A 27,444-nucleotide genomic window follows, 5' to 3' on the forward strand; every position below is an offset into this window, starting at 1 on the left:
CCATTTTCCAAAATAAATATAATCTATAATGATGTGTTTTAGCCATCAGATTGATAATTTATTTTAATATTATTTTTGTTTTTAGATTTTCTGTTGATTCAAATTTGTAAACCTGAGCGAAGCAGGTGGTAGCAGAGGCTCTTTACCTCCTGACAGAGTGTTGCTAAGTACAAAATCTGAGGACTCCAACAACGAAAACTGTTATGTGCCAAACTAATCTGAAAGAAAAGCTGACATCAACTGCGGCTGTATAGAAGAGAGTTCGAGATGCTGCAGAAATACGGCCAGACGAAGTTCACAAAAGATTTAAACTGATGGTTGAAGAGGTTCAAAAGTGCTCCAAGTCATATCCAATGGAAAAAAGCCTTCATCAAAAAATAGCAGAAACCAGTGAAACACAACAAGAATCTGAGTCGTCTGAGAAAGCAACGACAACCAAACCCAATGCCCATCCACTTAGAAGATCGCTGGCTACGCTACCCCTCATCCACCTACGACAACTGATCAGAAAGCAGAGCATCTTCAATGTCTTATCTGTGGTATAGCCAGAACAAGGGAAAAAGGGATTGACAAAAGAACAAAGTACAGAGTATGTGAGTCTCAAAGGGCAAACATCTTTTTATCTGCAGCTAGTTTCTTCCAATGTGAAGTTTTCAGCTAAGTAACTGACCTAAACAGTGAGGTGAATGTATTTGCAGCAGATTTGTCGGACCACCCAAACTGCATGGGTGCATACATTTGAAAATATGAATGTACAATTAGCTCCCAGCAGAAACTTAACCGCCAGCCTTCAGTTAAGTTTGCACTTTTTTAAAAAGCAAATGAAGTTTTAAAGCCACTCTTGAGTGCTGGCTACGGGTTCTCACTTAGTGAGATCAGAGAAATAATGGTCAACATTGATGAAACTATATTGATAGATAATAATGAAATGAAGATTTTTCTGGTGAGAAGGTGCAATGATTGAATTTGTTTTTGTCAGTCAAAGAATGAGCCACTTATGATGTCCCCAGCTGATTTGACTCCTGAAGTTCAGGATGCAGTAAAATCAGCAGGAACCATCTTAAGAAACATTCTGAAAGATTTAGATTTTCAACTTAATGACAACTTTTGTGATGCCCAGAGATACGCAAATCATAGGAGTCAACAAGAATGCCTAATATCTTAACATTTTTTTTTACATCATTGTTTAATATCGGCAAAACTATTACAAACGAAAGTTCTTAAGTTCGGAACAGAAGTCGACAACATTGATGATGGCTTTAAAGATACAAGCGAAGAAGTGGAAGACAATCCCATGAACCGACAAGCTTATGTTGTGCAAATTTACTGACTTTTGCAAATCATGTTTTATAAATTACATCACAGCAAAAAGAAAACTCCGCTACACGATTGACTGCCTGTGCAAACTATGACAAGTGCAAAAGTAGAGAGCCAATCACTTCAATGAATAGAATTGGTCTATCAAAAAGTTATAATAGCATCGTATGGAGCAGGAACTTGATAGCAGCTCATGCTATCAAATCTTGTGAATCCAGCAGCATACCACTTCCAAGTCACTTTACGAGGAAAGGATTTACAATTGCTGCTCTTGATCATTTTAATTTTGAAGACAACTCTTCTTTGTCTGCAACATCCAGCACACATAATGCTGCCAGTGCAGACTGAAGGATGACTAAAAGCCAGTTTCTCTGTCGGTTGGAATTCATGCTCTGATCTCCCAGAATACCATCCCTCTGAAGAAAGTTGGGTTTTGCCAGTAATAACATCTCCAGTCACAAACTACGCAACAGTATACACAACTCTAAAAAAATAAATTTGAAAATGTGCATGCTCTGCATGAAGACCAGCCTATCAAGCCAATTTTCTGCAATGAAGGTATTTTCCGTATTGTAGCTGACATTTTTATGTGCAATCCAGTAGAATTTGATTATCTTTATCCATTGATGGGCGTTTTCTGCAGAACAGAAGTTTTCTTGCAGTATACAGAAAGTTATCTCAGTGAATGTGGCATAGACAATGCACTTATTGAGGCTGAAATCTTTGGAAGCAAAACTGTCCAGTCAGTACTGAGCAGAACTCATTATGTTAGTTCGTTACTAGGTATGCTCATCATATCTGAGGCTATAGAAACATTGCGTTGGAATGCTTTCTGGAAAAAGAATGACAAATTAGGTTTTGCATATTTTATCTCAGAAGTGGACAAGGCACAGTGTGCACTTCATTCAAAAGCCATAATGCAAAGCCAGGCAATGTTCAATACACTCAGTTCAGGATCAGAAAACCAAGTTTGTAGAGTTTCTCAATTAATGTGAAGAAAAATCAGAACTCTGCAAGTACTGGGGAAATGTTTTACACATGATAGTTCTAGTGAACACTTTGGCACATGCTGATCGGGAAGGTAATTGGGAGCTGCACGTGAAGACTGTGAAGTCACTGATTATTGTGTTTAGCAAATTCGATTGCATAAACTACCTGACATGTGGGTCCCGTATATTGGAAGAGTGATGAAGCTAGTGGTGGAAAAGCCATACCTCTACAGAAAATTAATCCAATGACATTTTGTAGTGAAAGTTTGAGACGGCAGGTTTAATGCTGTGGCTCCAGATATGAAACTGGAACAGACGATCCAGAGATCACAGAAAAGCTCCAAGAGAATTGTTGTTCAGACACGTAAAAGTAAACATGTTTCTCAATGGCAACTAGTTTACCATGAAGTCCATTCTATTTGCAATGTTTTCAGAGAGATGACAAATTAAAAATTAATGGACCGTCATGAAACTGTTCCCCACCACAAAATTGTGAGAGAGAGAGAGGCACGTTTTAATAAACATGTTGATAGCCGCCTTCATTTCATGCAGCAGCAAGGAAACTCTTTTGAAATGACTGAGCCTGTACGACTACACAACTTCGTGACCAAACAATATGTGGATAACGATATAAAGACACGTCTACTAGATGTCCTGGAACATGGATCTAAAATATATGCAGAACTGAAGCAAGAGGTATTTGTATTGAAAAAGAAAAAGCTGTTTAACATAATCACTAAAGGTAAACATGCACACTTTAATTGCCATAGTCAGAGTTTCGGCCAACCAGCCACTACAAAACAGGTTACAAAAAACAACTTTCACAAACACATAGAGAGATGGCTGTAGTAAAAGAAAGTGGTGAATTCATCAGGAACATTCTGTTGCATGATCTTCTGCCAACAAATGCATTATTTGATGGAGATGCTGCAACAAAACCAGTAAAGAACAAACTTGTGCAAGAGCTCCAAAACAAAAACTTTCACCTGAAGATTTTCAATTTGAAAAGGTGTCCTCATTGAAAACTGCTGCTGTTGTGGGCTGTATGTCACAATTGTGAGTGGTCAAGATTTCATCCATGTGGAGAGGTCGTTCTACAGATGTTAGTCAGTGTTTACCTTGCAAGAACTGCATATTGTCTTTGACAGTTCTCTTGAACTATCTGTCAAAAAATGTGAGAGAATCGGACGAATGTCTACAAGTGGAACAATTGGCCTTGCCCTCATCAAAAGTTCAACATTTATGCCTGTGTAACTTGATTAAGTTCTGGTCATCAACATTGAACAAGATGAACTTGGCGATGTTAACTCGCCGAAAAATTGCTGATGCTTCAGTGTATGCTGAATTTCCAATTATTGCAGGTGAAATAATTGTCAATGAGGAGTGGGTGCCTGTAGAGATATATTCAAAAGGAACAGGCCATATTGTTCTAGAACTTAAAAGCAAATTGGCGGAAGCCTACCTTCGTGTTGTGCCACATATTGAGTGGGCTGTTCAAAATAGTTCCAGTTGAGTCATTTTACTGTCAAATGACAACGATGTTATTATTGTGCTACTTAGATTTTGTTGTAGTGTTCATAAGTCAAGGATTGTCAGAGTTATGGATACGTTATGGAACAGGTGAGAAAAGACCCTTAATCCTGTTTTAGTTTTGTACAAGAAACTTGACCCAGAGAAGCCCAGTGTTCTTTTCAAGGCACATATTGGTACGGGCAATGACACTATGAGCAAAATTGAAACAAAGCTTGGGGCTTTTAACTGCTAAACCTGTGAAGTTTCTAAAAGGATTTGCTGAGACAGAAGAAGAATGTGACTTTAAGAACATAGAAAAATACCTTGTGCAGGTGTGGAAATTGAGTTCTGACTGCGTCACATTTGACAATCTTTGGTACAGTGAGTTCAAGAGAACAGTCCTGCTAAGTGATCTTCCATCGACTTCATATTCTGTACATGGACATATTAAATGAACGTTCTGCTTGATCAGAAGATGTGTAAATGTTTTGATCATGCCTACGTAGAGAAATATCTGTGTGAATTTGGTTGGGAAGATATTGATGGGGTGCTAAAACCTACAAATTCTTTTAATCCTCTACCCACAAAACTTACATAAATATGTATTTGCAGAACGTGCTACAAAAAGATGTCCCTGTCGATATGCTGTTCTCAAATGTTCAACATTCTGCAAATGTACCATGAGCAGTTGCCAAAACAAATAAAGTGAACTATGAAAATGTGTCTAAGACAGGCGTGATAAACATTTGTTTCATATTCAGATCATAAACATTCCTTGGTGTATACATAAAAGGATTAAAAACCATAATTAATTTTCATTTCTATGTATTCCTCTTCTTCCTCTGATATAGCTGCCATTTGGAGAAAATGGCAGAAGAGTTGCTCTGAGGAGTTTTCTCTCTGTATAAGACTGCTTGACCCCCAAAACCTGTGTTTTGACACCAAAATGAAGTATATTGGTCTCATGGTTCCTGAAATATTACATCATCACTGCAACACATCCACCATTTTTTAAAATGTTGTCCAGAATAATGTGGCCCAGATCAGCAATGTGTTCCTAAGCTGAATCACTTCTCTAATGATCCAGAAACACAAATAAAAAATGAAAATCTCTGGACAGCGATTGTTTTACAGAGGTAATAAGGGGGCCTGGATTACTGTGCTTTCTAAAAGCCTTTCTTTCTTTGTCACTTTCTCCTTCACTCTGAAAATGTATTCTTCTGCCACAACACCTCTTGCTTACAATATCTTCTTCATCCTCCAAACAACAAACACTGTATTATTTTGCTAAAGTGCCTTTCACTTCTGCATACCTTCAGCATTATGTATCACACCTGTTTCCTTTCTTGAGCACAGGCCATCTTTCCCCACTGTGGCTCTACTCAAAATCAAATCTGCTGAAGAAATAAAATACACTGACCCAAAGCCACATCTTGGACAATGCCATCGACAAAAGCACTTTGCCTGAAACAAACTAAGATAAATTCCTGTAATATTCATATTGAACTCATCACTCCATTTTTCAATATATGTTTTATTAAGCACAATAAACCATATGACAAAAATAACACTATGACCTCTTCTGCTTGAACATGACAGACATAGTCTGGCATCGAGCTATGAATTAGAGTATACAGCACTTACTCCTGCACTAAAATGATGGTGCTACAGAAACAGTGGGGGTAGGAAGTAGAGAAAAAACAAGGAAAGATGCTCGTGCATAAACTCTCGTAGCAGCGATGTCAATCATCTCTCCAAGTTCCCCAGACATATGTGGGGTACAATTCACACACCCCCTCCCTCCCCCAACCCAAGCAGCCCAAGCCTCTGTACCACCATCCTCTCGCACAAATTTTCTGTTATGAAAGCTTGGAGCTGAGCCAGAAGGGAGAGCATGACCGAGAACTAAATCAATGCCTCATGTCCTGCAGCTAACATTCCCTCTTTGATCAGCTGGATTCCCCTTCCTGCCTCTGAGTTTCCTGGTTCAAATGTGGGAAGATTTGAATCCTACTGCCTCTGAATTATAGTCCTTTTTGGCTGGATGCTTCCCTCATGATTGAATTGCTCTGCAGGAGATTTTGCAGCTCAAACATCGTCCTGAAAGCTGCAACACTGAGTACGACTAAGAATACTCCAAATTCATCATCTAAGACGTCCTCACTCAGGAAAATCAAATGCATGTTTTTCGCACCCTCTCCTGTGGATCAGTCTGGCACTCCCTACAGCCCATTTTGCAGCTCTGGAAATATTGTGTAATCTTTCAACTTCTTTCCAGTTGCACCACTGGTGTAACTGTACAATTCCTAAATTAAATCATCCTTTTAACAGCCATAATAAAACCTGCATCCAACAACGACTTGACACGTTTGGAGGAAACCTTTGCTATAAACCACAGTGACACATGATTTTTACACCCAACCGCAATATCCCTCAGACAAGCTGGCCATCCCTGACATTTACAAGGATACGAAAAGAGAATTGACACCCGAAATTACAATATGTTGTATCTTTGAAGCTAGCTACAACAGTTGACACCCAGGAGCCCATAGAGTAAGATGAACATGGCCAAATTAGGAGACTTTCCAGCCACAGTGACAACACTGAGTGCACCCCACACACTTAGCCATTTACCCACCTGTCTGGATGGGTGGGTCGTGATATAGTGTAATTCTGAGCCATTTGTTCCACCTTCAGCTGGCAGAAAGAAGAGTGCTATATAGGCAAAACACACGTTTCAGGAACCAGCTGTCCTTTAGAATGCAAACGGAATACTCGTGCTCGTTAAAAGGTTGGCAGTAATGAGATCTTGGTCTCCTCTTAATTACTGAACCTTTTCTGAATCTTTTGGAAGGACTGCTTGGCAGTTAGTCTTCTCCTTCATGTCTTGCTGCTTGAGGACACCAAGGGATGGACTGAACCATATCTACTGTAAATTATGTAAATTGTATGTTAGTCAAGATGGAACATTTGCACCAGAGCTAGCTTGGCATGCCTGCTGGGTATTTCCAAATCAATTCTAGGTGGAGTGGGCTTTTCCAGTGAGGCTACAGACCATCTAGCCCACATTCCTATACTGATACAAGAGTATCTTACTGCACTAGAGACAAAAATAGATACAGTATCAATTGATTTGAGCTTGCTTTAGGCTGACCAACGTAAACTGTCAGAGCATGGGGTGACTAAAGCAGGGCTAACAGAACAGGAGCTAAGGTTCAACTATCTCCATAAATAGATCAGTCTTGCAGGTCAGAGTTTGGGTCTTAAAATTCAGGACTGATGGTTGGTTCGACAGGAACATCGTCTGATAGGTCTGCCTGAGTTCACTGAAGAACCTAGCACAAATGGTCTTGTGAGGACTGATTGTCTAAATTTGTGGTCCCACATGACCTGACAAAAATTATTTCAGTAGAAAGGGTTTCTCTCAAACGCAACACCACACAATTCCACACCACTCAACATAATTCCACTCCACACCACATAATTCCACACCAAACCACATAATTCCACTCCACAACACACACATCCAATACACACCACAAAATTCCACATCATGCTATATAATTCAATGCCACACCACATAAATCCTCTTCATGCCACTCCCCACACATACCAGTTGACATAATTACATGCCATGATATACAATCCCAATCAAAATAATTCCACTTCACACAACACCACATAATTCCTGTCCACATAATTCCAATACCCTTAGCTCCACTCAATGCCACACAATTCAAGCACACACAATTCAAAGCCAAACAATTCTACACCACACAATTCCATTCAAACCCACTTAATTCCACTCCACACAATATATTTGCAATGCACGCAATATAATTCAACATCATTACACATAGTTCCAAGTCAAGCCACTCCACATAGATCCATACCATATAACATAAATACACTCCTGCGCTATTAAATGTCAAATGCTCCAAATAGCAAGGTTGCGTACTCTTGAATACACCCCCGGCCTCTTTAATCTACTGCCAGACCCTATGTGCCCCTTTAGCTCTCTTTTGTGGGTTCCTGCTCTCTTCCTTTGCGAGTTTTCCATCTTTCACTTCCTTCGTATTTCCACTTTGTGTGTTTGCCCCTCTCTTGCTTGCAGAAAATATCTGCCAACTGGCAACCACCAGATCAATTTAAGCACTGGGTGCTGCCCCTCGTTCACCAGGTCTGTGCAGCTCCAGTGTCTTAAGGTGTCATTCTCATGAGTTGTTTAGTGTGTGTGTATGTATATATATGTGTGTGTGTGTGTGTGTGTGTGTGTGTGTATATATATATATATATATATATATATATATATATATATATATATGTATGTTTGTGGTTATGTATATACCACCATGCAATGTATTTTTAAGCTCTCTCATGGCTGGAACATTTGTTTTACAGCTGAGAGTAGTTTGTGTTTAAAGGGCCTGGTTTGTAATAGTATTGCAGAAGGCCTGCTAAGCCTGAAAATGTGTACGGCACTACGGCCTCTAGGGGTTACATATATGGTTACACTGCATTTCTTTCTGACATTCTGTTTTCATGTTGTTATGCCCTCTAGGGGCTGACTATATGGTTACATGACCATGTTTCTTATAAATGCTATTTTCATTATGGTGTCCTCTAGGAGCTGTTGTGAGCATTACAGTCAAGATACTGCAATAATTGCTGCACTCAGAAACTTGCCCCACAATGCTTTGTGGGGAATTCCTTTTACAAAACATTTTTGCCCATAACTCATTGTGTGGTGGCCCTAGGACAATGGGATCATTATCAAAATTTTCACCACAACACTGTCTGTCTAGGGCATCTCTGGGTCCCCATGCTTGGTTAGGGGGGGACCACAAAATAATAACCATCCTCCCCCCCCATACACCGACCAGTCAGTGTCTTTTTAAGTTCTCTCATAGATGGAACTTTTGTTTTACAGCTGGGCGTAGTTTGTGTTTTAAGGGCCTTGTTTTTAATATTATTCTAGTAGGCCTGCTAGGCCTGAATGTGTGTGTTCCTCTAGGGGCTAACTATATATTTACACTGCATTACGTTCTGACATTCTGTCTTCGTGTGGTTATGCCCTTAAGGGGCTGACTACATGGTTACATGACCATGTTTCTTACAAATGTTATTTTTATAGTGGTGCCGTCTAGCGGCTGTTCTGAGCATTACAGTCAATATATGACAATATTCGCTGCACTTGGAAACTTGCCCCATAATGCTTTGTGGGGCATTCCTTTTACAAAACATTTTTGACCATAACGCACAGCACGATGTGCTCTTTCTGTCTAGGTCACCTCTGGGCAGACTTTTGAGGAGCCCCCAAAATAATAATATAAAAACATATAATAAATAATGGGAGTATTTTCATTTTTTGCACAAGATAGAAGAAGGTAAATAGTGTTTGTTATATGCAGGGCCGCTGGTATTATGTGGCAGAGAGTGCCAAATTATGCGGCAGGGTTGGCCAATTTATGTGGCAAGAAAAGTCTAGTTATGCATTTACAACGCCAACAGCTCTAACTCGAGCAAATGCAAGACCTATTGCATTGCAAATGTTTATTTTCAAAGCTACTGATTTACTCTCCTGTAGATTCCATCCTTGCTTTCACCTTTACTCAAGAAGGCCCTCTTGGACACCCTTGGTTTCCTTACTTATGTCCAAATACATCTAAAACCTGCCTTTTTCCCCACACAGCAAAACCAGTCTCTCATCGAACGGGAACTCGCCCGACCCTCCTCCTTGTACATTTCTATTGGGCACAGAATGTTCGAGTGTCAAAGTCCTTCTCTTGGAATGCCCACATCAACACCTAAGAGAGACTCTCAACCACTGTGCTTTCAGAATACAACTGTCAACATGTCTCTCCGATAAAGCATTTGTATGGTTGCCTAATTTCTCCCACACAGCCTATGTCTGTCTGTCGCTGCATCATTATTTCTCTCTTTCCCTTGCTCTTTTTCTCATTTTCTCATGCGCTCCCTCTCACTCACGCTCCCTTCCTCTCCACTGACTCCATTTTGTCTTTCTATACCATTTGTCTCACTCCCAACTCACTATCTCTCCTCCCTTTACTTTCTTGCTCCATCTTTCTCTTATTCCCATCTATTTCTCTTTCCTCGCACCCCCTCTTATTTCTCTGTTCCTGTTTCTCTTTCTCTCTTGCATTGATTCTATTTTTATTTCTCTTCCCTCTTTCCTGGACTTCCCACTCCTTTGGAGATATGTCATTTTCTACTATTTTTTCAACTGAATGATAAATATCTTTATCTTTCCCATGTGGTGCCCAGGCATTCTTAGGTACCGAATTGAATCGTGTTGGTGCCTCGGTCTTATTTCTTTAAGTACTATTCTAACAGGCACTGGCAAAGCCAATGGGCCTGGCCTTTATAAGCAGATGTCGTGGCGTTGTATTTGTCATTGTACGGATATGCCACATAAAGAAAAAGAAAAAAGAAATCTGACAACTGCCCAAACAAGGGTCTATACACTTCCAATTATTAGTGAAAACTAAAGGTACTGTTGGTTTTAATTAGTGTAACCTAAAGAGAAAACAAAAATGAGTACAAATAAGGATCAAAATAGAAGAAAAAAAAAAGAAGCACTGGCAAATTAAATCATTTACCCGCCGTCCCTGGCACTGAAGTGAACTCCTTTTTAGACAGATATGCAAAAGTGATGAGGCAAAATGAAGTCACTCACAGTACGAGAGAGACAAAGGCTGACCTGGGTAGCCCAGTGGTCTGTGCTGTGGGGGATGGACGCAAAATGTGAATGAAAGTTGAACAAACCGATGGATGCAGCGGGCTCACCTAGAGCCTCTCTGTATGTAAACATGAATGTATTTTTATTTATTTTGCTTACCTGATGCTGGTGGGACGGCTGAAGCTGTCTCGAGGCCAAGCATAAAATGTTTGTCGCTAATCAGCAAAGACACGAGTAAGAAGAAGTATTTATAGAACTTTTAAAGTCACCTTCAAGAAACCACTGTGATTGAAACCTCGATTCATGATTTTGAAACCCTTAAATATTTTAAGATTCGAGATTACCCTATCAATAAATAATGTGTGAATGGATTTAGTGTCATTACATACATTGCTGTTTATCGCACTGCCAAGCCCCCTCTCATTTTGATTTCCTAGAACTGCTATAACGATTGCACTTTGGTAAATTTGCCGTAGAGTCTGTGAGTGAAGTAGCTCAACCCTCTGATGTTTTTCATTGCCTTCTCTGAAGCATTTTCCCGGATTCTGTTCGGTGGCTGATGGCGACGCAGCAGTATGAAGCAGCCAAGAAGCTGTTGCTACAGTTTGCACACAGGAACCAGGTGGATCTTGCAAGTGACGTCAAAGGGGTGCTGCCCGGTGAGTGACTGAGCTTCGCATTTATAAGACATGTTCTACCAGGCACAATGTGGAGAATGTAGCATTGATGACAGCCTCTTTGACACTGTACACAGGGCAATGACTAAGGTGCATAGCTTTAACTGTAGGTTAGCATCTTAATCCTCTGGCTGAATCTTGGGGTCTGGTGTGTGTCTGTGGCCTGGCATAGGAAGTACAAGATGCTGATTGGTCCATGGTGCTTATTGCCTTTCAGGGTATTCTTCTTCTTCTTCTTCTTCCATTGCCACTCATTTCATTTTGTTTTAAGGTCTGTAAAAAATTGTTCGACGCTCGCAAATTTTGATTTCTTCGCAACTTTGATTGGTTGCCAACAGCCACTATGTCTGAGCAAACTCACATTTCCTAACCTATGACCTCACAACAATCCAAAAAACCTGATTTTACAGTGTCTTGCTATTTGTCCCTTGTCCACTGGTTTTAGAAAGAAAAAACATAAATTGAGGGCAGTTGTGAAATCTTATTCTCCTACATCAAATAAAGCACTTTCTAGGTGTAGGGAGCGTACAACCTCTGGGGTGCTGTCTTCATAGCATCCAGTTGTAATCTTTAAGTGAGAATTGCTCTGGCAGAGCCACTCTGATATTGTTCAGACCTTCAGCACTGTACAGAAATATCAGATTGAGGGCATGAAAATGATGATGAGTGTTCACAACTGAAAATCCTTTCTATTTCAACTGAGAGAAATGGGTGGGTAAATGCCTATATCTAGTGGGCATAGTGTACAAATCTGTTCCTGTTCATTTGAGGAACTAAGAACCCAACATAAGATAGACTATTGGAACTTCTTTTCTGTTGCTTATGTACTATTTTTAGGTCCACAAACTGGTGTCTGTATCCATTTTATTTTCTTCCAGAATGCCAGAAATTAGATTTGTGTGTCTCATAGTCGTACTAATCATAAGATGTAGAGCTTCTTGAATCTGATTACAGGAGGCTCAGGAGCATCTGAAGCCACCCGCTGATTAAATGATTTGCTGCAATTATAACCCCCTCTCCTCGGTCATTATCTTTTTGTCCTGATGATGATCCCAGCATTGGACTAAGGGATCGAAACGTCGTTAAATGGAGTACCTTGGTTTTTGTCTATTCTCATTTAGTAGTAACGACCATGAGTACTGATGTAGTGTGACCTCATGCTTTGTTTTTTGTAACATTTGCAATGCCTGAGTAACACCTTCTTTGTACAATGTATGTTATTTTCCTGTATGTGTGTGTTCCCCACTACACTGTTTAGAATGCAAATAAATGCGTTTATTTTTACATTTTTACATATGTAAATTGTACATAGACTGCATTTGTTTTCTATTGTAATTTGCTGCTCATAGTTTCTCTTGAGGGACCTTTGTTTCTTTACAATATACTTTGACCCTTGGTCCTTGAGTACCCGTGGGTTCCCTTGTTCTTTGTAGCATGGTTTGCTGTGCCAGCATGCAGGCTGTCATTTGGCAGAAGGACTACATCTGTCTGGGAAGGCATCTTGGTTCCATTTGTTGCTAAAAGGACTGCACAGCTGTATATTTGGCATTGTCCTTCTTCTAAAATGGGACTTGTTATGGTCGATGGTTGGAAGATTTGTTACAGGCAATCAATCTCCCATGGGAAATACCAGCCAAGATGCAAGATGTCATTTTGGCCAGTGATGTCCGGTATACTTCTGAGTCTGAGTTATACCTGTTTGACCTAGAGACAGCTGAAGACAGTCTTATTCAACGGTTGAAGCCTTTTTTGCTGCGGCACAGCACCACTCTATTGTCTTCGTCTTATGCAGGCATAGGCTTGAAGCAATTACATACCAAAGAAATTGTGTGCAGCAGAATATGTGATGCCTAATACTAGCTCAGCTCATCACAAACTCTCAAAACAGGAGTATTTCCTTTTGCTTTCAAGTCTTTAGGTTGTGTTTTATAAGGAGGTCTGTGGGCAGAAAATATATTGTAGCATCAAAGATGCAATCAGGCAGGGTGTAAAGCAAATGTTTTAACTCTGCTGTCTTTAGGGGCCTTGGTCCTTCTGTCCATTATTCTTTCACAGAGGTGGCTCCTTTGCTATGGCAAAGGAGCGTCACCCCTACTGGCTTTGCCAGAAGCAGACAAATAAAACAATAGATCATTTTATTTTTCTGCTTCTGCAGTGCAGGGAGGGGCAGGGTTTGGCCATGGGAGGTTGGTGGTGGGGGGTGAGGGGCGGGCGGGGGACCTTGCCTAAGTGCGCATGTGTGTTTGGCCGGCTGTCTGAGGCCGGCCAAACACACATGCGCACTTATTTTTCTCCAGCCTGGCTGTGTACACAGCCGATCTGGAGAAACTGCACAGACCCCAGGGCTGTGTCTGAGCGGAAGTCACTGCTGCTCAGACCAAGCCTGGCACTGCTTTCATGCAAAGTTTTGCATGAAAGCAGTACCAGGTTTGCCTGGGAGCCTGTGCTGGTGTCCCAGCAGTTAATGCAGCGACACCTGAAGAAGAAGAGCGTGATGTGGCAGGAGGCAACAGGGATGGAGGCAAGGTAACTTTTTATTTTATTTTTTTATTTTTACCTCCTCTTCGTCCCCACCACCCCCCACCCCCACCCTTTCCCTTGCGTTACGAGGAAGCCGCCGCTGCTCTTTCAGCTGAAAAGGCTGAATCCAAAAGCTGTTGTGCCTTTCAGGGTAAATTAACGGATTTTATAATAGACTTTGTGGTTTGCATTGCACGAACAGGCTGAGTGGGGTGTCATCTACGCACTCTCAGTTTAGGCACATAAGGGAACGGAGGCACAGGGAGATGAAATGATTTGACTATGATTATGTAAAGTGCACAAATAGTAGGAGTACCATGTCTCCTAATTACAAAGTCTCCAATTTAGCAAGTAGGCCAGGCAATTCGTACCTTACAGAATGGTTAGAGGACAGCCTAGTGATTTGACACGCTATGAAAGAATCAACTCGGAGTTAAAAGAGCAGTTACAATTATAAAGATGTGGATGTATATTTCATCTCCCAAGTTGAGTTCAATATCTTGTGTGCAATACTTTTTTTTTTTTTGGTATATGATTTTACAACGGCCAGCAATAACCTCGAAGAGCTGCAAAAGCATATGAAGTAGAATAAAGTCAATTTGAACATAAATTGAAATCAGTTGATTTTTATAGTCAATTTCCAAATAATAATAATAATAAGTCTTTGAAATAAATCCATTTAGTATGAAACCACAATTGAGACATTAATTTTACATTTTTTGGGGGCGTGGCTTCGGGCGTCAAGATGGCGGTCGCACTCTGAGAGTGCTCTGGACCCCTCCGTCATCCGCCCTTAACTACCGCGGTCCAAGGGAGCAAAAAACGCTATACATGGCTCCCCGGCGTCCCGGGGGCCCGTAGAGAGGTCTGCTGGGGCGATCTGGTGGGAAGCCGGCGTCCCGCCTTCACATAGCGGTCCGGCCGATCCCGTGAAGAAGTGTTCAAGATGGCGGCCGCGGCGAGATGCGCCCGGCCGAGCTGATACGGGCTTGAGAGCTCCGCCGGAGACGAGTGCTGCAGGTTGGAGAGCGGCGGGAGGCCCGGAGAGGGCTGGGGCGTGCTCCGGCGGTGGATCCCGGCCGCTGGAGTGCCGACGAGCCCCCCGCCTCTCGTCGAGGCGGAAGACGCCGGGTGAGCGGCGACGCGCGGGTGCGGCCCGAGCAGCTTGCGGGACCGCACTGAGGCCGCGGCAGAGGCCCTTCCCCCCCGGGGTCCTTCTCCTAGCTGGAATTAGGAGCTGGAGGCGTGCTGGGGATCAGGACAAGACCGGAGATCCAGGTGGTGCCCCGGGGGGGCAAAGACGTAAATCGGAGATCAGAAGGGGGTGGAGGGGAGAAGACAAGCAGTGACATCCCCACCCCCCCATCCCTGCAGCGGCGGGAGAGGGCCTGAGGGCCTGGAGGCCTGGTTCCGACCTCCCTCGGGCCCGGATCCAGACGGAGCACGGGCTGGACTGCGGCAGAACCTAGACTGCGGGCTGAGCAGTAGAGAACAACACCTTGGGACATTCGGATACCCTGGTCAGAATCGACTCGAGAGATTGAGAGCCCGGTCGTGACGGAACAGGGCCTATGGCGGGGGCAGAGAGGCCTTAAGGTGGAGAAGCCTGGGTCTGGGTCTTGGACGGGTCCCCCCCACCCCGATGGAGAGAGCGAGAAAGGGACCTGAAAAGAAGGTGCCAACGCTAGCCGCCCTTGCGTGATCGGACACTGCGAACCCCCATACAGTCCAAGGCACCGGACAACACACCGAATTCTCAGGCTTGAAACTGCATTAAAGAAGGTGTGGCCCACCTGACACCCGCTTCAAGTGCCACGATGGGAAAAGACAAAACGAACAAACAACCTCCGCCCTCCCAACAAAAAATCGACCAGTTCACGACTACGATGGGCCAACGGGGAGGGGGAGAAGTGGCTGGTGGGGGCCCGGCCCCAGACGGGTGAGTGCCATTCTCCAAGCTATTCAATCATCGCAGATGGCTGTGGAAACGAAAATTGGAGAGGTGCGAGTGGACATGGGCCTCATTAGGCAGGACCTTAGGAATGCAGTAACTCGAATTACGGAGGTAGAAACCCGAGTTTCCCAAACCGAAAGTGATTTGTCTGACCTCAAAACCAAAGTGGCCCAACTACAATCCCGAACAGGCGAGCTTCACCGCCGCGCAGAAGATGCGGAAAACCGGGCCAGACGCAACAACCTACGCTTCATAGGTTTCCCGGAGGGCATAGAGGATGACAAGGCTGTCGAATTCCTGGAGAGGTGGATTAAATCTTGGATGCCGGACCAATCCCTCTCGCCCCTGTTTGCAATTGAAAGAGCCCACAGGGGGCTCGCGCCTCGCCCACCCTCGGGCGGCCCGAAGCGCCCGATGATCGCACGATTCCTTAACTTTAAGGACAGAGACAATATCCTCAGGGAGGCGAGGCGGCAAGACGGTACGCAGTGGGAAAACCACAAAATCCTAATTTTCCCGGACTACACCAGAGAAGTCCAAACCCGCCGTAGGTCGTACGAACATGTTAAGCAAAAACTTAGGGCAATGCAACTCTCGTACATGCTCCTTTTCCCCGCACGCCTCAAAGTCCTCATGGCTGGGAAAGCTTATTTTTTTGAATCTCCTGAGGAGGCTTGGGACTGGCTGACAGAGGAGGGCATCGGAGCCCGAAAGGGTCCCCCCATAACCACTGGAAGAACCCCATATGTCGAGCCCTCGCTGTCGGGGGGGCCCCGGAGGAGCCGGCGACGCACCAGATCCCGGAGAGGCAGACAGAAAGACTCGATCGCTCCGGCAGAGGATGGAACAGCCCGGGACCCCAATCCTCATACCGAGACTAGCACTGGGGCTCTTCCGATGCCTCGGACACCGTCCCAGCCCGCCGAGGATGGGCGATTGAGTCAGTCTTCGGTACTCGGCTGACGGGATATGTGAGGCCCCTGCGCGAGACGTGGGGGGATTCGGGCTACGTTTGATCCACTCAGGCGACCCCTGGCGAGACTAACATTGATAGCACCGAAGACTTCCTAGAGTATGGTGTTGAACGCTTGATTTGTGACTGCTAATTGCAATTGATCCGAAGGAAAGGAGGGGTCCATCACTCCACTCCAACGACAGCTCCACTGGCTGTCTGGTTTTGGTTGGGTACATGGGCGACAGATGCTTCCGGGGGGGGAGTATGGGGAGGGGGGGGAGTTTAGGGAGGAGGGGAAGTTTAAGTTAGGTTTAAGAGGCGACAAGTTAGTTAGCCTGGTTTGTAAATTTAGAATTTCGCAGTCACGTTCGAAATGGTCATCCCAGGGCCTGCACCCACACATCCAAACATGCCCAACATCGGCACACCTCACGCTTGGTCCTCAGTAACCCAGGTCCTCTCCTGGAATGTAAATGGCCTATTAGACAAGATCAAAAGATCGGCAGTATTTAATACCCTCCGCAGGTATTCCCCCTCAGTGGTTCTCCTGCAGGAGACCCATCTTCTTGGGTCCAGATGCCCTATGCTTGCGAGGGGAGGATTCAATAGGGTATACCATGCAGGATTTTCCAGAGGCTCTAGAGGAGTGGCTATTCTGCTCCATCGATCTCTGCCCATGGTGATCACTTCCACGCAATCTGACTCACAAGGTAGATTCATGGTAGTCACAGGGACTCTTCACGGACAGCCGCTAAACTTGGTATGCGTATATGCACCCCCGGCAAATCTTGACTCCTTCCTACTTTCGCTCCACCGAGTAACCTCAGGATTACCCCAAGGAACCACCCTACTGGGTGGCGACTTCAACGCGGTCCTTGACCCAAAGCTGGACATCTCTGGGGAAACTACCATAAATAGATCCAAGCGGGCCTCAGCCCTAAGTAATTGGGCGGAGAGCCTCGGCCTGTGTGAAGTGTGGCGCACCTGGCATCCCAGAGAACGCCAATACACACATACTTCGGCAGCCCACCAGACGCAGTCCAGAATAGACCTGGTGTTCATGCCCGCCCTAGATTTCTTAAAAGTCGCAGGGGCAGAGATTCTTCCACGGGGGGTCTCCGACCATGCACCAATACGAATCCGACTGGGCAGAGCAGACCTTACCAGACGGCCTATGTGGCGCTTGAATGCGTGGCACTTACAGGATAAAGAGTATACCCAAGATATCAGGTCGCACCTCGGCCAGTATTTCGAGTTAAATGAGGGCTCGGTTCGGTCCCCGGGAATGCTATGGGCTGCCTGCAAGGCCACTATTAGAGGTCACACCAGAAGCATTCTTCGGTCCCGTGAACGGGATCAAAACTCACAGATCACCGAGCTAGAGAACAAGGCCCGGAGACTCGAATGCCAACATGTAAACTTGGCATCTGCCTCGACTATGAGGAAACTGACCAGGGTAAGAGAGGATATCAAACATATAATGCTAGAATCGGCCAAGCACATGTGGAGAGCCTCAGCAGCCCGAATCTATGGATGGGGGGATAAGAACGGGAAGCTACTGCATTGGCTGGCCACCCGCCCCATGGCTAACAGAATTATACCGGAGATCTTAGATGACTCGGGCACCCTCGTCAAAACAGCAGTGGAAATCGCACATAGCTTCGCCTCCTACTACGCCCGTCTATACGCCGGACACCCACGCCCTGCTGTTGAGAGAGAGTCCCCCCTACTAAATGAGATTACCCTTCCCGGGGTATCCCCAGAGGCGAGAGACAGACTGGACGAGTACATTGGTCTTGTAGAGATCTGCAGCGCAATATCGGGCCTGGCATCAGGCAAAACACCAGGCCCCGACGGCTTTCCAGCGGAATTTTACAGTAAATGTAGTGATATTCTGGGCCCCCACCTGCTCAACATGTACGAAGAAGCGGAGAATCAAGGCCGCTTCCCAACAGAGATTGATCAAGCCACTATTGTGGTGATCCCCAAAACCCAACCCCCATCACGACACTGTTCGGCGTACCGGCCTATCTCGCTCCTAAATGTGGAAGTCAAGGTGCTTTCTTCGATCCTTGCTTCCAGACTGAAGGAGGTAATGCCCACGCTGGTGCATCCTGATCAGTGTGGTTTTATGCCCACCCGTAGCACAAGGCATTGCATCAGACGACTACACCTTGCTTTGGCACACCGCGAGGCGCTATCGCATACACAATTGGCACTGCTTTTACTCGACTTCGAAAAGGCATTTGATACGGTAGATTGGTCCTACCTCGAACAGGTCCTATATAAAAATGGGCTTGGACCTAAATTCTGGGGATTGGTGAAACTCCTATACTCTAACCCGACTGCCCGTATCAGGGTGAATGGAGTGGTCTCCGATCCAATCCCCATTGGCCGTGGGACTCGACAGGGATGCCCGTTATTTCCCCTGCTCTTCGCACTAGTGGTAGAGCCACTGGCGATATTACTGAGAAGCGATCCACTGATCGAGGGCTGGCGCTGGCCCTCTGGTTCAGAGGACAGAGTGGCCTTGTACGCGGACGATGTGCTCCTGTACATCTCCAACCCATCCAAAAGCGGGCCACGCGTTCTAGAGATCCTTAGACTTTTCGCGGAAGCCTCAGGACTGACCCTGAACCCAGCCAAATCTTTGCTGATTCCCCTTCATTGCACGCGCAACTGTATAGATTGGCAACGAAATATCCCTGTACGGAAAAACAGCTTCAAATACCTCGGGATACACATCTCACTTCTCCCCGAGCTAGCATGGGAACTCAATGTCACGCCGCTTACAAAGAAAATCAAAACCGACCTTCTGCGCTGGAAGGCCCTCCCCCTGAATCTACTTGGTAGAATAGCGCTGTACAAGATGATGATCCTCCCCAGGCTCTTATTCCTCCTACAGAATTTCCCACTCCCCATCCCCGTGAGATGGTTCAAGGAGATGGACTCTTTAGCACGCCAATTCATATGGAGTAGCTCACGTACAAGATTGTCTCTAAGAACCTGTCAGAGGGATGTATATGAGGGTGGACTGGGCATGTCGAAAATTCAATACTATTATCTAGCGATGCACACACTTGTAATCAATGACTGGATGGGAGGTGGATGGACAGACCCCGCATACCAACTAGAATTACAGACAATGGGCTACCCACGGATCCTTGACACACTCTACGGGAGCCAGATACCCCGAGGGACCCCAGATGTGACCAAAGTGGTACTTCTGGGATGGCGTACTGCCCAGAAAGTGACGGGGTGGTTGGGACGTCTAACCCAACAAACCCCGCTTTGGCATGGAAAGCAGCTGATACATGTGGCAGGTCTGGAGGGCTTTCAAAAATGGGACACCATAGGGATCTCCACACTGGGAGATATTTGGAGAGGGTCACACATACGATCTTTTCAAGACCTCCAGAAACAATATTCCTTAAACAAGACACAATTCCATCGATATCTCCAGTTACGCCACGCTCTACTAGTTCACCTACAGACAGGAGACACCATACCTGAACATAGCCCCATGGAAGCCAAGGCACTGATGGGAGACCGGGAAGGGGAGGGGTTTCTCAGATTTATCGCACCTTAATCACCGCCGCTGGGGGACCCCTGAGAGAGCTTCGCCAAAGGTGGGAGAGTTGGGTGGGACCCATGGAGGAAGCGGACTGGACAGAAGCACTAATGGCCCCACGCTCCCTAACAATGGCCACACGCTTCCGGTTAATACAATCCTATTTCCTACATGCTGCATACCTCACACCCGCCATGTTACATAAAGCAGGCCTCCGCCCCACAGCGGAATGCCCCCGCTGCAGGTATCATACAGCCGATTTCTACCACATGGTATGGGCATGTCCGACTATAACGGCCTATTGGGAAAAGGTGGTGCAGGAGACATCCCGGGTCCTACAGGAGGAGGTAAAGAGGTCACCACTGCCCCTCCTTCTGGGGGTCATGGGAGATACAGAGCTACGAAGAGCAGATCGGTCCTTCTTAGGGGTGGCATGTCTAGTGGCCAAAAGGGATATAATGGCAGATTGGAAGGCCAGGGTGGCTCCGACATTGGCTAAGTGGAGACGGGGTGTGGATTGGTGTGCGCAGCGAGAGAAACTAGTGTACGAGGCCAGAGGCTGTTTACACAAACACAAGAAGATATGGGGGAAGTGGGAGGACGTAGCAGGCCTTTAAGCGTTGATGGTGAGCAATATTTAGTAATAAAATGTGGCAGGGACCGAGGATTTGACCATTAATGTTTGATGCCCGTTGGCATCATGTTGTACTGTAAGCACAATTGTTTTATGGAAAATTAATAAATTCTCTTTATAAAAAATATTTTTTACATTTTGTTTAAAGATATGTATTCGCAGAGTGGTGACCACTTTACCGAGAATGAGGACAGTTGTAGACTTTGCAATAGCTTTCTCGAATTGAAAACAACCTAATTAGTTCTGCAAACTTGAAGGCCACGTGCTACGAGTTTTCATCAAGCCATCCTTAAGCCGAAAATGTTAAAACTTGTGGCTCTAGTGAAGTTTATTCCACAGATTAAACTGATCTTTTGAAGTATCAACTCCCAAAAATGCTAAATAAATGGAGGTAGGCGGTGGGAGGGTCTCTGCAAACAAATGACTCAGGTCAGCTTCATTGTCAGTGCATCTGAGAGAGCAGACCACTCTTCAAACCACACCATCTTGGAGTACAAAATATCTTGTACAGTGAAAATGATGTTTGGAAGGTCTGCTGTGTCACACCATGTTGTGGGAAGCTACACCTACATTTATATGTTTTTATTTGTTGTTCAGCTGGTTTCCTATACAAACATCCAACTAAGTGCAATGACCCTCCCGTGGGCTTTCACTGTAAGTCAGCATTGTCCATTTCCAAAAGATCTGGAAAACTTTTCATCCAATGGTTATTGATAACTGCTCCTGGCTGTGAACCCACAACTTGAAACCTAGTTTAAGAATGCTCAAAAAAGATCTATAGATAAATATGATCTAGGTCTAACCAAGCTTGTAAAATAACTTCTCAGATACCACAGAATAATGGTGTTCTCTTGTCTTTAGCTCTCTGATTGGACGTTAGAGAACTACAGCACATATGTCAACCAAAGACAGTTTGAGTTCAAATTACTTTTTAGTGCCTCTTGGATATATTATCTTTTTGGTGATGCGTGTGACTGGCCATTCTGAGCCCTCTGCTTGTCTGAGATGTGATAGGCAATAGGTGGGATTACTGAGCTAATTAACTACAAAATGGGATTATATTTATGTACGTTGAGACTACATTCAGATTGCACTGTTTCTGAGAATGGTATAATGTATAGATGTTTATATGGATTGATACATTATCCACTTTCCTTAAGCATCTTCTAGACCTGCCTCCGATGAAAATAGAGGGAAGGTTTAGGGCTTAAACACATGGCTCCAGATATGTATGGACAAAACACAAGATTGATTTGTAATGATGAGTTCCTAATGTATGTGTACCTGATTTATTGTACAACCTGTGTAAATTGGCTATTGAGAGGCATTTGTGAGAAATCTAAGAGAAAGTATAGGACAGAAGGAGAGGGTACATGTCATGGACTTAACTCATGGTCCAGTTAGGCCGCCTTGAGGTAAAGTCTCTTGGCACTATAGGTATTTAGGATATAGCTGGTGTCAGTACAAAACCAGTTACTACAAAAAGGTATGGGGTTCACCAATGATGTGGAGCTATGTTCACGAGAGATTATACGTGGGCTCTTAGACCTCGCTGGGTGCAGAAAATGCGCAGTGTGGGTGCTGTGTAGGGTGAGTGAGGAAAGGGGGGATTTCCTTTTACGGACTGGGTGGTCTCACACACAATATAGTGTTGTGCTTCATCATTTGACCACTGAGCCCCACCCAGGTAGGATAGTACCACCTGGGTGGACTCAACCTCACCATTAAAAGAACGGGAGGGAGTACGTAAATATATTTTATCTGGAGATAATGGGATCCATCTAAACTAAGGTGATATAAAAACACCTAGGCAGCTAGCTGTGTGTGGTCTACACTTTTAATAGTGGTATCTGCTGGTGTAACTAAAAACAAGGGCGGGACACCTTGGTGAGAATGAGGACTCACTGGGTCGCCTCTCTAAGAATTGTCCGACATGTTTCTGCCCTCTACTATGAGCCATGGAAGGTCTGGGGGCATTCTTCAGGGCCTAGGATCCATAACCATCATGCAAGGTGCAAATAGATGAGCCTCCCCTCATAAAGGGGGGGGGGGAAATTGAATTAATGGGCCTACCTTGGCAAGGGACTACCTTGCGGAGGCCTGAGGGAGTAGAAAACGAGGGAGACGTTAACTTAATAACACAACACAGCAAAACACACTATATAATATAATATAATATAAAAAGGGGGTGCCACAGCAAGCGAAAGTCATGCAGAGCACGCAGTGAACACACAGTTCTGTTGAATAAAAGAAAGAAAAGTAACCTTACCCTAATATCTAAGGCAACTGGCCTCAGATTCTAGGAGGGGGAGTGTCCCCTTATAGTCACACTCTAGGTGGGGAGGGAAATAGACATAGACAGCGTATATCAGGAGATAAAAATTAACAGTCCATGGGAGTTAACACATGGGTTAATGCAGAGCACGCGGCCTGTGGGACACAGGATGTACCCTTAATGCTAACGGATAGAGTAAGAGGGATACAGCCCTAGTGGGAAGCTGGGGGCTGAGGAGATACCTCTGGTAAAGTATCTAAAACAAAACAACTAGTTTGCAGTAGTAATAGCCAGAAAACATTAAAAACAACAAAGTTGTTGAGTTCAACTGCCCAAACTATTAAAAACTATTAAGAAGCCACACACACTTAAACACACATTATCACTCTGATGCAAACAACCAGACACTCAGTCTTATCTGTGGTATAGCTGGAGGTCCAGAAAGGAGGAAGAATCGCTGCAGATTAAGTGCTGCTGCACTTACTACATCAAAGGAGGCGCTCGCTGTGCACCTAGACAGACCCCTCAATGGACCGCTTGAGGTATGTGGTCCAGCGCGGGCGGCATATGTACCAGCAACTTAATTGAGTGCACCTGGGTGTCGTTACTAGAACCGGCTGAAGCCGGTATCGGTGTCCTGGGCGCCGGTGGTGACTCAGATGGTGTGCCAGGACGACGGGAAAACAGGGTTCCCAGCATCCGGAGATAGCGCGCATGCGCGTCCGCGCTTTGGAGTCTGGGGAATGTGGTCCCCAGGCTCAGGAAGTTTTGGAGGAGCGTCGCGTGAACGAGCTGGAGCATTTTTTGTTTGTAGGTCTTACTACAATTCCCCACTTTATTCATGATAGACGAATTGCTGGGGACCCCTCTTTACAACACTTTGAACTTCTTTTGTAGGAATCTCTCCAGTAGCTGCTCACACTGTCTTTGACTCGACTGCTGCACATCTTCTCCAGATCATGAGTGCCCTATGTTTCTTGTCGCAAGTCAAAAAAAGAGACAGACGCCACATTTTGGAAAATATTAGGAAAAGAACGAAATTGTTGCAAGAAATACCATGTTCATATTCCAGCGAAGAAAAGTAATGAGGCTTTCAGCTGGTTTTCTCAATTTTAATTATTCAGTGTTTTTGTTGTTGTGCAGTTTTACTGCAGCTGTGCAGAGCATCTGTCCAGCTTTTCAGACGCAGGCTGCCTGTCACTTTTGATAAATCACATAATTGGCTGCCCTCGTTTCCATCCTTCAAAGAAAGTGTTGGTTTTTTTCAGATTCATCTTTTGTTGTGGGTTTGTTAGTTTTTGTTACATTTCCGGTGTAGCTAGAGGTAAATCATGATGCCACAAGTTTGTTTTATATTTTTTACACTAAAGAGTATGTGAAATGTTTTGCACCTAGTATAGGGTTTGAAGATACTGCATGCACGCGGGATGGGTTCTAGAAATAAATTAGTTTTATGAAAAACCTCAAATGGTACCAAATGTTGTAAACGTTGCTGCCATTATGTGGAAGGAGTTCGTGCCACAGTGGGGCTATTTAGAAATCGTGTTCACCCTACTTGAGTCTGGGTACCTTAGTGGAATAATAGCACAGGCTAAAAAAAACGTCAGCATGTGGAAGTTTCGGGTCAGATTCAACGGAAACCCAGGTCAAGGTCTATTCTGCTTCTGACACTCTGGGTAGAAAATATGCTCACTGACACAAGATCCCCCAGTAGGTAACTCTTCCTCAGGATCTTCTCAGCCAGTGACTTACAGCGACTCATAAGCTGAACTAATCCAAATGTGGCTGTCAAATACCGGAAGGTGTGCCCTCTGAGTATCGAATCAACAATATCGGTGGGACAAAATATCAACTAGTAAAGATCGACAGGTAAGCAGGTCTAGATTTTCTATACACAGCTATATATCCTCATCCCTCCATTCCTTCATCCTCCCACCATTCCTCCCTTCATCCCTCCCCTCCTCTGTTCACACCTCCCTCCCTTCACCCCTCCCTTCCTCCAGCCCTTCTCCCTCCCTTCGTCCATCCCCAGTGGCGGCTGGCAGCTTTAGGAGGGAGGGGGGCGGGCGGGACACACACACACACACACTCACTCTCATTCTTTCACACAGACACGCACGCACATCCATTAACAACACTCATACCATTCAAACATGCACATGCGCACCAAACATTCAATTTAAAACATCACACACACGCATACAAATACACACACACACTTACCTTCAGCCTCCAGGAGGGTTGGGACTGCTGCCTTCCCTCATTGGCTGACCTGAGGGAAGGCAGCAGTCCCAGCCTCGTCACAGAGTGGGATGGGGTCAGTCAGACAGCTGACCCCACCCCACTCTGTGACGAAGTGTCACTGATTGAAACTGAAGCGCCCAGGGAGAGTGTCAATTGGTGACGCTTTCCTCGTCACCCAGGGGAGGGCCTCGAGGCACCTTTGCTGAGCCGAGGAGGCCACGCCCATAGGAGCTGTGACCTCCTCAGCCCAGCAAAGTTCAGGTCAGGCAGCCAGGAGTCTGCGCAAATCGCGCATGTCTCACTCCTGGCTGCCTGAGCTGAACATGAAGAGTGTCTGCCAGGCTGACCTTTGTTCAGCCTGTCAGACATTCTTCATGAGGGGCAAAAGGTGGGGAGGGCGGGGCCCCTCCGCCCTAAAGGACGGGCCGCCACTGTCCATCCCTCTGTAGTTCAATCCTACTGGAAGCACAACCCAGCAAAACAGAGTTCCTCCTGTTCACCAGGAGCATCAAACTATCACAGATTCAAGCTTGTCTATCCAGTGTGAACCTAGTTAGCTAGTTAGCTTCTACCACCATCTCCCATAGCCCCTCCAGCAGTGCTGAATCCCTGGATTCAACCGCCAGGCTGACCTCACATTCAAAGAACCCATCACCAAGAAGACTAAGGTACATGGTACCAACTCTTTTCTGAAACCCTACGTTCTTCCACCTTGATGAAGGTCACACTCTCCTCAGTGGTCTCTCTGGCTTCAGCATCATAGAAAAGCATCCTAAAAAAGTGGCACATGTCTGAAGAAATTTGGACATATCAACCCAAAACTATATTGGTTCACCTGCCAGGACCATATCATCTTCAAGACTAGCTGTCCCACCTCAAAGCAATCAGAAATAACATCCTGCTATGCCAGGCCAAGTAACTAACAACATCTGGTAGACAGCACCACAACAAGATGAAGGACCTGGCCAGACTGGACACCAAAAGATGCAAGAAGGAACAACCCAGAAGACCTGCCTTCTTCATTCGCGCACCAAGGATCTGGAATAACACCCCCATTGACAAGGTAATGACCTCCAATTTAGGCGGTGCAAACTAAGTGTCTGCCACTTTCATCCAATTTAACACCAACATTTTAGTAGTTCCAGAATGCTGCAGCTCAGCTCTAGACATATTTCCCACATGGGTAACACATTACTCTACACCTACATTGTTTGCCTAAAGAAAGTGGAAGCTTTTAAAAACATCACCTGAGCTGGTTCATGAAAAAACGGAAGCATGTGATTTTATGCTGCAAGCAGCAAGACTGTAGAACAGTCTACCAGCAAAACTTTGAATGAGGAACTTTGGTACTTTAGTAAAGCTGTAAAAGTGCCTGTTTCTAGTATTACTTGGCTATTGGCATTTGAGTCCTAGTAATGACTATATGTTCAGAGTTACTTTGATAAATGTTTGCTGTATGCATGCCTCCTACCATGACACTTGGTCTTTATTTTCCCTGATGTTTATGTTGGATGTTATATCTTCCACGTGGAAGATGCGCATGTCTTTGTTCCACGTCCAGGATTACTAGTACTGTTCTTCTTTGGAGGGTGATAGTTGGGTCAAATTATTAAGGAGTGTGAATGTGTTTTAGAATTGGCTGTATGTCTTTGTTGCGTGTGGCGTAAGAGTATTTTATTTCCATGCAGTCCCAGCTCTTCATAGCATTCTAGACACAAAGATGATCAGGTACAAAGATTCCTTTGTGTGTTTTGGAGAATTTGTGGAAATTGCAAGATACAGTTTCGAGATGCAGTAGCCCAGTTATCTTAATTTATGTTTTTGCGGATTTCATGACATCTGATAGTTCTCTCTATGGGGGAGAGGTAGCTGATGGTTGTCATTGGCATTTCAGTGCTGCTCCTCTGTCAACTGGTGTAATTACTCCTCTCTGGTTACTCTTTTTTGACCACATAGTTCTATAGTTGTGTAAAACTGTAGACATTTTGAGTTTTGGATGATGGTTGTGTCCTTGTCTGAACTCTCAATATGTTGTCAGTTTTATAGAGGTGAACTGAAACAAAACTTCACTGAACATCTTCAGCTCTGGTTAAAGT

General features: G+C 44.8%; 1 protein-coding gene across 1 annotated transcript in view; it reads left to right on the top strand.

Moving 5' to 3' along the window:
* SLC22A23 (solute carrier family 22 member 23) overlaps nt 1-27,444 on the top strand; it is a 480,925-nt gene that overhangs the window by 320,829 nt on the left and 132,652 nt on the right. The window contains exon 5 of the mRNA XM_069217671.1: nt 11,050-11,177. Coding sequence (XP_069073772.1) covers nt 11,050-11,177 — 128 coding nt within the window. The remainder of the gene's footprint in view (nt 1-11,049; nt 11,178-27,444) is intronic.

Source organism: Pleurodeles waltl, chromosome 2_1 (assembly GCF_031143425.1).
Source record: "Pleurodeles waltl isolate 20211129_DDA chromosome 2_1, aPleWal1.hap1.20221129, whole genome shotgun sequence".
Classification (NCBI taxonomy): Eukaryota; Metazoa; Chordata; class Amphibia; order Caudata; family Salamandridae; genus Pleurodeles; species Pleurodeles waltl.